Source organism: Polistes fuscatus, unplaced genomic scaffold (assembly GCF_010416935.1).
Source record: "Polistes fuscatus isolate 324 unplaced genomic scaffold, CU_Pfus_HIC Scaffold18, whole genome shotgun sequence".
Lineage (NCBI taxonomy): Eukaryota > Metazoa > Arthropoda > Insecta > Hymenoptera > Vespidae > Polistes > Polistes fuscatus.
Window position 1 is genome coordinate 2,680,234 of NW_025113086.1, and position 14,651 is coordinate 2,694,884.

Below are 14,651 nucleotides of genomic sequence, written 5' to 3' on the forward strand. Positions count from 1 at the left end.
GAAGAAGAAGAAAAAGTAGAAGAAGAAGAAGAAGAAGTATTAATAATAATAATAATAATAATAATAATAATAGTGGTCAAATATAATAAGAGAGGCATCATCGTTGTCATAGGTGTGTGTTGGGTCTTTTAAAGAGGGCATGATAAACAAGGACGCGACCTTGAGAAGAGAATCAGGTGCCGACGAATGCAGTGAACTCGAAAGAATAGTTGTTAGAGAAAGAAACAAGATTCGTAGGATTAATCGTTCGGTTTCACGTATAATTTTTATGACGGAATGACCAGACCTTCTTCATCATCATCATCGTCATCGTCATCGTCATCGTCATCGTCATCGTCATCTTCATCGTCATCGTCGCGTTATAATTTTATTCATGCATTTGACACGTGACCGAGAAATTATCGAAACATTTTAATTAAGTGACTTAACGTTGCCACGATTATTTCTCAAATCAACGAGAAATCTAAGAAAATTGATCTAATTTTATTATCCCGACGTTGTGGAAAAAAAAGAAAGAAGAAGAAGAAGAAGAAGAAGAAGAAGAGGAAGAAAGAAGAAACCAAATTTTCTTCCATATATTTTCACAAAAATTCATTTTGAGACGACTTGAATTGGATTCTTTTTTTTCATAATCGAGCCCACCTCCTTACGTCGAATTTAAACGAAGGAAAAGGAAAAACAAAACAAAATAACAATCCTGGCCTTAATAATTATTGCAATACCACGATTGCAATTAATAATTCGAAACGTGAAAGAGTACTTAATTAAATTAATCTAAAACACTCTCTCAGACAGACGAGTAGTTGGCCTAATCCTAACAATAAACAAAAAAGCCAACTACTATTGTCCAAATCGAGTGTACGGGATCAACGTGAAAAGAATTATTAATTAATTTAAAAAAACATCGAGAAAATCAAGTGCCACGGAAATTTGGTCCCTCGATCATATTTTTTCATTCCCACAATTTTACTCTTTATTTTTATTCCCTAAACACCCCCTTACCCCCAACCTTTATTTCATTTATTTATCGCAATAACGAAACGAATAAATAAAATAAAATAAGGGATACAACACGGAAGAGGAGGAAGAAGAAGAGGAATAAAAAAAAGGGGTAACGAAATTAAAAAGGGGGTAAAAAAAGAAGCAGAAGAAGGAGAGAAAGAGGAGAAAAAAAGCTAAATAAATCGAAGATAAGAGAGGTGGTGGGGAAGGGAAGGGTTTCAATCGGGGTGTCAGATTGAGCACGATAGCACCTTTGGTGCCCTCAGCCGTGGGTCCCGAGTGGACGGACGCCATGGCGGCCCCTTCGTCCATTCCCGAGCAGCACCAGCAGCACCAGCAGCAGTACTCACTCAGGTGGAACGATTTCCATTCGAACATACTTACCTCATTCCGTCATTTGAAAGATGTTGAGGATTTCGTCGACGTGACACTATCCGCCGGCGACAACCATCGTTTCACTGCTCACAAGGTTGTCCTATCGGCCTGTAGCCCATACTTCAGGGACGTATTAATAGTAAGTTTTTTCAATTGCACTTCCTATTCGCCATTTTTATTTTTTTCTTATCTTCATTAATCATCCGTCGGTAAAGAAGAAACGAATTGAAATGTCACGCGTGTTTAATAATTATTGTATTTAGTCTCGTGTTTTGAATATCTTTAAGATTATTTATTATTCTATTTGTTGTTTAGATTTGTTTAAATGATAGATAGATTTATTAAGACAAAATTATCAGCCACGGTGGTGATATTGAAGTATACTTTTTACCGACGGAGTAGGGGGGTTTTTGATTGGATATTATTGATATCGCAAATTGTTTTTGTGATGCTTTTTTATTTTGTTCATTTAGCATAACAAATATATATATAACCACGAGAATACTCGTAATATATCTACGATCAAATTATTTTCTTTTTTTATCGAACGATTATTAATCAAGAAAAATAGAACAAATGATAAATTAATATTTTTTTCTCTTCATATATTATGTTATTATTTTTTTATTCAATTGATTATTTATAGAATTCTCTTGATGAGTTTTATTATTCTTCTCTTCGAATGACGATCATATTAATTAGTTTTTTTTAATAGAATATTAAATGAATTTAGTAAATGATTGTTATCGTATATCTTGATTAAAACTTATTATGTTTTTCTTTTTTTTTTTTAAATAGAATATAGAACGATTTTATTTAAATAATTAATTTCAAGCATCCTCATTTAAGATTAGTTATTAATCATTCTTTCTAATATTCATTTTTAGAATAAGATTTCAAATGAGATTGTCTATTTGAAAAGTTATTAATCATTTTTATTATTCTAAATTCATTTAATATTAATAAAATATCGTATCTTAATAAACGATCAATCATATTATTAAAATTGTACAAACTTTTCTTTATCGAAAAGATAAGAATAATATAAAAATGAAAACTAACAAAAATATGTCGGATCATCGAAAAGTGATCGATCGTGAATATAAAAAAAAACACACACACACACACAATTTAATAACCCATCAATCATTATGGAAATTAAATGAAACTAAAACAAACTTCGTTAATCGTATATAACGAATAATAATAATAATAATAATTATAGAGAATATTATTGGAAAAAATACGAGAATCATAGGAGAAATAATATAATATAAATTTCTAATAAAATATATTTGCAATAATAAATTTTCTTTTGCCTTCGTTCTCGGAAAACTAATGAGAAAGATTAAAACTATGATAATAAAAAAAAAAAAACTTATCGTGCACGTAGGAGTCTTCTAACTCGCATAAGTGCAAGCTGTTGCGCTCATTATGGTAGAGAAGGTAAATTCTACTACCAGAAGAGAATTTCTCTACCACAATTTCTTGTTAAAGTATATATTCTATCTCTCTTTATCTACGTTCTCATCTAAATCTTCATCTTCTTCTTCTTTTTCATCTTAATCTGGTTTCTTTTTCAATCCAAACAATTTATCTTTGATTAGAAATAACCGAGAACGGGATTAGTTTTCTTCATTTCGCTCAAGAAAAAAATGCAGACGGAGACAGGAAATAAAATATTATTAAATAAAATAAAATAAAAATAGAAAGAGAAAGAGAGAGAGACAGATAGAGAAACAAGTACGGTAATTACTTGTGCAATTAACTACGCGTTTAATCACTAATTACATTTATAATTTCGTAATTAATACCAAACGGGACCAATTACTAATGGCAAAAGTAATTTATTTTCCTACTTAATTTCCTAATTATATTTGTGTAAACAGTTATTAATCAACGATACGGTTTAATTAGTACACGTATTTTATACGTCATTAATTATATCGAAACTCTAATTAATTATATTTCTTATTTTATTTTATTTTATTTTATTTTATTTTGGTTGATGTAGTCACATTTTTTTGTCGAAATTTCTTCTATTTTTTTTCATTTTCTTCCCCAAATAAATAGAATTTCTTTCATAGAAATTTTTCTAATTTCTCTAAAATACTTTTGAAACACGCTGTACAGGATTTGTTTTATTATTAGAGAGAAAGAAAAGAATAAAAATATATTTAAAATAGTATTTTCAGTTTTAGGTTATGTTTGATCTTATTTAAGACGCAATATTTCTCTGCGATCTTTTTTCTTTTTCTTCCGTTTTTTTTTTCCTCTTTTTCTTCTTCACACAAATCTAGTGTAAATAACAACGGCCTTGACTAAGGTCGCTATCGTTTCCGTGTTAAAACTTATCACCTGTCTCCACTATTCGTGTATCGCGAAATATTACCACGTGTATTTCCATATCACCTTAAAAACACCATTACAATAATGTATAAAGAAACAAACAACACCATAGAGAAATATAAACTAATTTGATTCTATAACAAAAAACATTTCAATTATAATTTTTAATTAATTCTCAGTAAAAAAAAATTAAAATAATTGAAAATCTTTAATTTATTATAAATGTAATGGTTTTTTTTATATTTTTTACATTATCTTTGTCGTTGAATAATTTTCCTTTGGGAAACGTTGCCATGATTTTTCTTTTTATTTTAAATAACAATTTGTTAATCGTTTTGTTTTCTCTTTTTTTTTTCTTTTCTCTCTTTTATCGTAAAATATTTCAATAATTAATTAGTCTTAAGCGTGTACAATTTTTTTCAATACAATTTTAGTTAGCATTTAAGACACTTTCTACTTTCATGGTCAAATATTTTATTCCCATTGTAATTAAAATAAATCCAAGGTTATCATTTTCATATTTCAAAATAAAACAACATTTATATTCCTTAAATACTAATTAATACTGCGTCGTGTATGTGTGTGTGTGTATGTTAATCTTTCGAAATTGTGCTACTTTTGTTAGAAAAGGAAAAAAGAAAACATTTTTTTAATGATTAACAAATAAATTTCGATATAACATTAACATCATTTGACGAATAATTTCTATTAGTTTTTAAGAATATTATTTCAAATGTTAAAAACACGAACAAAAATTCATCATTATTCATTAATGCATATATCATCTACTCAATATAATTATAAATTCTCAAATCCATTAAATTTTAATGAATTATTGCTCAGAAATTCAAGACCCTTTCTAATTTCAAGGACAAACATCTATTAAAACTAAAATATATGTCGATAAGAAAATAAAAAAAAAAGAAAAACGTTCACGAAATTCGTTGTTTAAAGAAAAAAAAAAAAAAAAAAAGAGAACTGTACAACTTTAATTTAAAACACGATTCTTTTTTTTTTTATACGACGTCAAATAATCGAGTAATAAAAAATATAAGACTTTGATACAAACTATCATAACTACGAGTCATCTACCACTCAAAATATATTTCGAACGTAATTTATTAATATACGTTTTAAATATTCCTCCATAGATACGAAGTGGAAATTTTTTTTCTTTCAAAATATTCCATTCAATACGACAACAAAAATACTGTAATAAATAATTTAATAATGATAGATTCGAAACGAGTCACCCTATATAAGTTATAAATAAACCTAATATCGTATACTTTCACTAAAAAAAGACAAAAAAAATTCATCTATTCACTGAACGATACCACGATATACACACACACACATATAGAATACAACTTATTTTTAAATTAACAATCAACCAAGTAAAATTCAAAGTAAGCATAATTAATTTGCAAATGTAAAAATGAAATAACATTTGTCTACCTGCCATAACGTTTTAAGGGTGTTGGAAATTCGTTTAGAATATCGTTTTTTGATCTGGCACGAAAACGGAAGAGGGTAATTGGGTTTGATGGTAGTAAAATAAAAGAAAAAACAAAAATCAGATGCAAAAATGGGATAAAAAATATAAATTCAATTAAAATTGAAATTAAAATTAAAATAAAATAAATAAAAGAGGAAGAAAGGAAGGGAAGGAAGGAAAAAATTCGATGGAAGGAAGAAAGAGAGAAAGAAAAAAGAAAGAAAGAAGAAGTGAAGGAGTGCGGCAGGGGGCAGGGGGAACGAGGGGGGGCAGAGAACTTCGGTTAAGATTTACATAATAAACGTGACGACGAAGTCTCTTAACTGGCCCTTTCTTTTCCCTTTTTTTTTCTTTTTTTCGTTCATTGTGTTATCTACACATATTACACACACACACACACGTATAATTGAAATATACACGCATACACTAAACTATCGATTACTTTGACTCTTCTTCCTGTTCTTCTTCTTATTCTTGTTCTTGTTCTTAAGGGAACCTGTTTTATCTTTGAAGTACTACCACTTTCGATCAATATATTCCATTTCTTTTCTTTTAAACATCATCACTTTCAGTAACCGTGTCCAAAGTATATAAATTACTTATTCGACGAGAATGCAGATTTGATAAATGTTTAAATCTAAATATTAATTTATTTAACCAGACAAAAAAAAATATATATATATATATATATATTAATATAATAAATAATAATATATAATAAATATAATATATATAATAATTATAAATTATTAATATTATAATATATTAATAAATATTATATTATTACTATTTATTATATATTAGTATTTATTATATATTATTAATATAATAATATATAATAAAGTATTAATATTATAATATATTAATAATTTATAATATATATACATATATATATTAATAATTTTGATATTTGTTATAACAAAAGATTTATTTTCGAATATGGTAATGATTGATATTAATATTTCTTAAATTTTATTTTATTTCTCTTTATAAAATCAGAATATAAAAAAAAAATTCCTCGATTTTTACAGTTATTCGGTACCATCTTGCGAAACAAAAAAAAAATAAAAGAAATAACAAGAAGATAATAAAATAAACAATTTATATTTATTAATGTTAATGCAATTCTTGAATAAATCAGTGATCATCATAGAATACAAATTATAATCTTTACAATATAATCACCATCATCGTCAAATGTTAATATTAAATTAACGCAAAAGTATAAATTACAAAAAGTATTTAAAAAAAATTGAAAAAAAGAATTATAAAGAAAATGAAAAGGAAAGAAAGATAGAGAGAGAGAGAGAGAGAGATACATATATAAAATTGAATAAACTGTGTGTATGTGTGTGTGTGTGTGTTACACAAAGGAAAATATATTTTCGATTCTGGTCTTTGGGTGACGCATGAACGATAAATTATTCGTTGTTACACGAATTTTTATTTTTCAAAACTCGCATCAAGATAAGTTTATTTCCAAGAGTAAGAAGATAGAAATGTTTCTCCAGTGTCGCCAAAATTATTTTTCGAAATATTTTCTACGAAAGAAAGAACGCGGAAGAAAGAAGAAAGAGCTAAAAACTGAGAAGAAGAGAAGAAGATGAAAAAAGACACCAACGCACATACACACATACACACACACACACACACACACGTATACGAATAATTCTATTTATTTAAGAAAATAGAAAAAAAAATGTAATACAAATCAGATGACATTTATATTTTGACTTTTTAAAAGAAGAAGAAGAAGTGGAGGAGAGGAGGGTGGGAGGAGGGGGAGGATCAAAATAGGCTAATAAAATACGTATTTTTCATTTCAACATTTATCCTTCATGGAATAAACCCACCCAAAACACTATAATACTCATAATTTGAATTTTATACTAAACGTATACATATATCTAAATATAAATGCACACGTGTGTACGTTTGAAAAACAATATTCATTAGACGATTAGATTTGTTCTTTTTTAAATAAACGTGATTGTTTTTTATTTACTTGTTAGATTGAAACCATATTTGTATTAATATTTCTACAAGTTTAAAATCATAGAGACTGTTTTATATCGTAATTCGTAGATTGATTAATAAATAATTTTTATTATTATTATATTTTTAATTTTACTTAGGTGTATACCTAATCAAAAGTTAAATGAATTAAAATGAAAAATTAGTTAGAAAGTTTGATCAAGTTGCATTTGAAATTTGTCTCTCGTATTCAATATAATATTTAATAAAATATTTCTAATAATGTTCAATGAAATATTTAATATTAAAACATACACACACACACGCACACAGACATATACAGAGAGAATACACAGATAAATTTACGAAATTAAAAATATATAAATTCATTATCAATTATTCTAACATTTTTCCCACAAAATGTTCATTATTCATTTATAAACAATTAATGATAGTTGGGTGGATGAGAGAGTGGTGCCGGGGTGGGGGGAAAAGGATGAGGTTGAATGATCAGACTTTCTAATTGACGTTGGTATAACGCTAATTGATTTTAAATGTCAGAGCCAGAATACTCGTGAAGAACTTAATAATGCGTATTTACGTGCACTTACATGCGACAAACATCCATCGTTTATCGCCTCGTGCATTTGCGTCATGCTTTAGTAACATTTACTTTTTCTTAACAACGTCCCTTTTTTTTTCTTCATTTATTTTCCCGTTGAATCCAACGATCTTTGATTCGATTCGATTCGATACGATAAGATACTTTACAGTTCTCAATTTATCAAAGTTTTTATCTATTACAAAGAAGAAGAAGAAGAAGAAGAAGAAAAAAACATCCTATATTCACGCATTTGCATAAAACATTTACATTAAAAAAAAAAAGAACACTCACTCACTCACAAATGAATGTTTACAATCGATACATTTATTAGTTTGTTTTTGATATCATTTTATTTTGTTCATTAATATTTCAAATCTCGATCGTTAATTATTATTATTCGCTTAAACAAAAGCTTTAACAAAAAATTTGTATTATTTATTTAATTAACGATGAATTATTTTAATTGTTAATCTATTAATATTCGAAATATAAATTTCGATTCAATTTTTTAAGTTATGTCTAATTATTTTCTAACACACGTTAGAAACGTTATCCATATTTTCAATAATTTTAACATTAGAAGAATTTAATTAAAATGACACGTACCGGGTGTTTCGAATTATATTTTCTCTCTTTATCTATTTTTCTATATCTTTGTTAGTCTTTCTCCTATTCATTATTCAAAGCAATTATTTTACATAACTAGAAAAGATGAATTACCATTCGCATAAGACTCGTAATTCATATATCCGTGCACACATATACTTGTAAACAGAAATCCTACCAACCAAACTCGTGAAAATATTTTCACACGCGATATCACGTGAGTGACGTAACGATAAGAAAAGTTAACAAACAGCTGACAAGTATTATAAGCATCTATGATATATATGCGTGTATCTATCTATCTAAAGCTAATGATCTATGATCGTAACATTATCAAAAGGGTGAATCAAATATTATCGATCTCTGATCAAAAATTATTCGACATTCCAGAAGAAATTCAATCATTTTATTAGAAACTAATGGAAAACGTATTTCATATTTTTTCTTACAATAAATAAATTGTTCTAAACATTTGATTACGCGATTACATAATTTTGTTAATAAAAAAAAAACTATTTTGAATGATCTCTTTCAACTGGGATGAGAATCTGAAGATGGCGCATCATTCGAAAATCGAAATTTTTAAAATGGCGTTCACTGAACGAATATTCTCTTTCAAAACTGTGCACGTCATTTTATTTTCCCTTATTTCCTTTTGTTAATAAAAAAAAAAACAGAAAAGAATGTTCGTTCTGATTATAAATTTAGTATTTGTACGTATAAAATGTCTGTTCTTATAATAGAATATAAAATAATTTTGAGGTTAGTTATCGACAAACAAAAAATCCTTGCACGAAAGAAAAACAAATAAATAATTTTCAACAATAGTAGAAATCATTTCTAAAATTATCTATTCGACGTCATTATTAAAAAAAAAATAGAAATAAATAAAATAATATACTAAAGCAGGAAGTAATTTGTTAAAAGAAAACTAAAAATAATATTCACGATTAGAGCTGACATTTATAACTTTACCAAGTTACAAACTAGTAACAAAACGTCTAACTAGTTCGACTAGTTTTATCTGTCCATAGCCATAGTATTACATATACATATATATATGTATTTATGTATATATATGTACGTGTGTATATAATGTATAGAAAATGAACGTATACAAAGGTATTAATTTTCCTATGTTAGTGAGAAAGACAGGAACAATGTTGTCAGAATATTAATGGATTATTAATGTAGTTATCTATGACCACGACAGCTTCTGAAAGGTCTCGTGCAGCTTTGTCAGACTGTACTGTTGTATTAGAATATATATAACACACACATATACACACACACATATATATATATACTATATATTAATTCAGGACATGAATACGCACATGTATAGATAAAAGAAGCATGACGAGTTTGTTTTAAAAACAAGGATTTAAATTACTATTGGTAAGATTTTCTAATCTTTGTGTTACATTCTAAAATGTTCTATTATATTCGTCGATATATTTTAAGAAATAGATTAGAAATGCAATAAGAAATAAATAAATGAAGAAAGAATGAATTTAATCGATCGCGTAAATCGTCTCGTTTTCTTTCTCACGCGGTGTATAAAATGCTTAGGAAACTGAACGTGACTCTCATAGATCGTTTAGATAAATTCTTTTTCCTTTTCCTTTTCTTTTCTTTTCTTTTCTTCCTCTTTCTATTTTCTTATTCTTTCTCTTTCTATTATACGATCGATAGGCTAGTAGATTAGCTTAGAAGATCGTGAATACAAAGTCGAAGAGGGAAAGTCACTGAAGTTTATGCTTATCTTTTATTTACGATCTCTTATGCATTAAATCTTTGCTATACATTTTAATAGTGATTTATATGATTGAAATTTTTTCCCATTTTTTTTCGAAGAAAATACTTCGATTAAGAGGAAGACGATTTCCTGATCATATTTTTAGAAATTAATTTTTTCATCTATAAACATAAACATTATTTTATACGAATTATAAACAATGAAATATAAATAATCATCTTAATTGCTCAATTTTCAATACTTTCTCTAACTTAATCGTCTGGAAAACGTACAACAAATCCAATAGGAATGAAATTCATTTATTCGATTATCAATGAAATAAATAATTATTGTATAAACAATTGAACAAAATCTAATGAATTAAGATATATATATATGTTTTAATGATTAGAAAATTAGGAATGAAATGAAATGAATGATAAATATAATAATTGTAATAAAATGGTGGATTAAATTGCAGGTTAGAAATGAGAAAATGGAAGCTTGCACAATCGAAATGGTTAGTAAACGAGTCGCGGCAAAAGGTGCTCCACATTCTATATTTAAAGTCTCGCGTTTAGGGCACCCGAAAGAGAGACAGACGCCACATGTGCCGCCTTTTCGTTTCGTTTCGTTTCGTTTCGTTTCCTCTCCTTTCCTCTTTTCCTTTCCTTTAGACGTCTCGTGTCGTACTAAACCTAACCTCTTCATGCGTGCTCGAACATTATTTCTACTACCACCATTACTATTACTATTATTATTACTAATGCTACTCGCTCGTGTAAGATGATTTAAATTTACTTTTACTAATTCTAAAATATATATCCTATCTCTTTCTATCTAACTTATATAGATTTTCGAATAAACAACATCATCGTCGTCGTCGTCGTAATGTTTCTCTGTTTTTTTCGAAAATCTCTTCCGTTGGTTAATGTGACACCACTACGAGAAAGAAATTTTCTATTTTTTTCTATCCGAGCATTTAATTTAAGAAAGAAAAGATTCTTTTTTTACTTACTATACTTTCTACTTTGTTTTTTTTTACTATACTATATTTAATCTTTGGATCGGTCAATTATTCTTATTGGATGGTTATTAATATTTTATAATTATTTCCAAAATTACGACTAGTTTACTTTTGTTATTGAACAAATATAACAAATGGAAAATATTTTATTTTATCGTTAAATAATATAATTATCTTTTTATTCTCTAATCACTTTTTTCGTAATTATATTCAAAATTTCTTAATATCCTGTAATAAAATAGAAAAATAATTGTACGCGTCTCAAACATTTATTACAATTTGAAATTCTTAAATTACTTTTACAATAACGACGAAACGTTCGGTTAATTAATTTTTAATGATTTCTTTGTAAATATTAACGACAAATAAAACGATTATCGTAGTATTATTTTTCTAGAAATAAGATTAATACGAACATCTCGAAACGATTAGAATATTATAAATATAAAAATTCGAAAAATAACCATACCACTTTATGTTATTTTTTTTTTTCTCATTATTCTTAGAATCCAACGTCTACGTAATCGATTTAATAGTACTATCGATCGACTTACTTCTACTTACTTACATACTTGTTTATTCTTCCGGTTTCGTTCACATTACGTCATACAATTGCTTACAATTATATTCAAGCCACGCCTACGTTAACATAAAATAATAAAAATAAAAAAGGAGAAAAAAAGAACCTATAACAAGAGAATGACAATTATCGTTCAATATTAACGATCATTTTATTATACATCTATATATAGATATATTATCACGTACGTACACATTTATATTATGTATCGATATTTCTTATATTTTCGAGACACGTGTTACATATATATGCAAACATAAATGTACTCATACACACACACACACATATATAAAAATTTTTTTATATATAATATTCAGTAAATATACGACGTACTTGTAGGATGATGTATGTGTATGTTTATTTATGTGTGTGTGTGTGTATGTATGTATGTACGAAATAAGAAAGATCTCTTTAGACACGATGAGTAACACGCTAGTCGATGACGTAGTTCGAAAAGTACATACAACGTTCTTATACTTCGAGTCAAAGCGTAATTACACGCTTTATCGTTCACAGTCGTTCTTCGAATCACTTTTATTGCCTTGGTAATAGTACTCTATGAATAATATTCAAAATGTTAACATTTTAAAAGATAGATAAGAGTCTCGGTTAAACTATCAAATAAAAACTATACAACGATTTTCAAATTATTCCAAATATCATATACATATTTTTTCAATCTCCAATTAACACTTGACTCATTTTATTTGTAATTGATAGAAACAATTATTATATCGTATGATCAATCATCCAAATTTTAAATGTAAATTCCTAATCGAAATATCCTAAGGAAAAAAAAAGAATTAAAATAAAACAAAAATATAATATAATTATAAATAAAGTAGTGTAAAATGTTAAACTCGAACTTGAAGAAGAGAAGAACGCATTCTTTGAAAGCAGCCAACTAAGCATTTACTCTTCTCTCTCTCTCTCTCTCTCTCTCTTTCCTCTTTCTTTCTTTCTGTATCTGTCTGTCCGTCCGTATATCTTTGTCTTCGCTCATAGTCGGAGACCGGCGACGAAATAAGAAACGCAAATGCGCCGATGCATTAAGAGGACTGCCGCCGTCTTAACTCCCCCCTTTACCCTCTCCACCCACCCTCTTTTACTCTCACCTCTTCCCTTCTTTCCTTTAAACTCACTATTCTCCTTCTCTTTCAACTTCACCCCCCCTCCACTTTCAACTTCACCTCCCCCACTTTCTCTTCATCTCCCACCACTTTCAACTTCACCCCCCCCTACTTTCCTTTCTCCTCTTCCGCTTCTTCTGCTTCTGCTTTTGCTTCTGCTTCTTCTGCTTCTTCTTCTCGTCTTTTTTCTTCTTTGTTCATCGTTCTTATTATCCGACGTCGTTTCGTTTAAATGATCGCGTACGTGCCGAGTAAGTACTTTTGTACCGGACGACTGTAAATGAAAACAACCGAGTGATCTTCTGACGCCTTTGATAGGTCACATTACTCGAATCTTTTTCTTATCGTGCTTTTATTTTCTACACTTTTTTCCTCCTCTTTCCTTCCTTCTTTCTTACTTTCTTTCTTTCTTTCTTTCTTTTTTTGTATGTAAATATACAGAAACCATAATATTTCGTATACGGTTTGAAAGTAATGTAAAATTTACGTATCTTATTTTAGAAACTTATTAATCGTAATTATGATTTTATTTTTAATTGCAATTAAATTTGTCAGTTAAATACAAATTTCTTATAACGAAATGAACGATCCAAAGTTTACGTTTCAATTAAATTCGAATAATATCTAAACCAAAATAAAAAAAAAAACACATTTTTAATTTCTAATCGTAAATGGAAAAATCCAATCGAATTTATTCGAAATTGATAACTCTAAAATATTATTATTCAAAACGTATTAAATTAATCCTCGAAAGATAATAATAATTTATGATAATTGTCTTTTCTGACCAATTGAATCGTTTGAATATTCTAATTTCTAATAGCAAGCATAAAGATCCAGAATTAGAACTCCTTAAATTGAATCAAGTAGCATCTCTAACATTGAAGATTTAAAGTCATTAGGATTAGACGATGATGTACGCCTTTGTCCTAATTTTCTTTCTAACATCATTCGACGATGATTTCGTAACCAATTGGAAATTTACTGTTCTACGATTACAAGCGTACACATTCCTTATTATTTCAAAATCAATATTAATTAAAATTTATATTTAACGAAATAAATGTATAGATTCTACAAACGTTCTCACGATTCTAATCAGAAAACGTGTGTTACGTGACCAAAAAGTAAAAAAAAGAAAAAATATAAAAATGAAAGATGATAGATAAGAATAAGAAAATATAATAATAATATTAATCATAATGAATGTAACTCATGTACTTATCTTCGTACAAAGAACATTCTTCCTTTCTACATACAAGCACACATACATACATATATATATATATTTATATATACAATATATTTCTATGTGTACGTGTAAATGTAGGACGTACATAAATGGCTTTCACCGTTAACCGATTTTAATTACCAGATAGGTTTGTAACCGGTATTCGATCAAAAAGTTTTAATCGTCGATCTAACTCACGATTCCATCATACTTTATTACTTCCATACTTTGAAATAATAATTATTCAATACTAGGATCTTTGTGTTATTCCTCGTTGAAAAATAAAATGTTCGAGAATTATGGCATTTGTCCGTTATTCGATACTTTAAAACGAAGACTAGCAAAGAATCGGATCGTATTAACTTGTGCAAGCAACAGCACATTTTTTCCAACAACGAGTTCTCTTAACAATAATTAATAATTTATTATTAAAATAAAACTAAATTTTTTTTCCTTTCAAGTCACAATTTGATTTATAATAATATCATACGTTTCCGAAAAAATATTTCAATTATTTGAAATATAAAAATAATATAG

At 27.5% G+C, this 14,651-nt stretch overlaps 1 protein-coding gene across 3 annotated transcripts in view; it reads left to right on the forward strand.

Moving 5' to 3' along the window:
- Positions 1-1,111: 1,111 nt before the first annotated feature.
- The window catches only part of LOC122515543 (protein abrupt), a 56,549-nt gene continuing 43,009 nt past the window's right edge, over positions 1,112-14,651 (forward strand). For all 3 annotated transcript variants that reach the window (XM_043632938.1, XM_043632939.1, XM_043632940.1), the window contains exon 1: positions 1,112-1,516. In XM_043632938.1, coding sequence (XP_043488873.1) covers positions 1,295-1,516 — 222 coding nt within the window. In that variant the 5' untranslated portion in view covers positions 1,112-1,294. The remainder of the gene's footprint in view (positions 1,517-14,651) is intronic.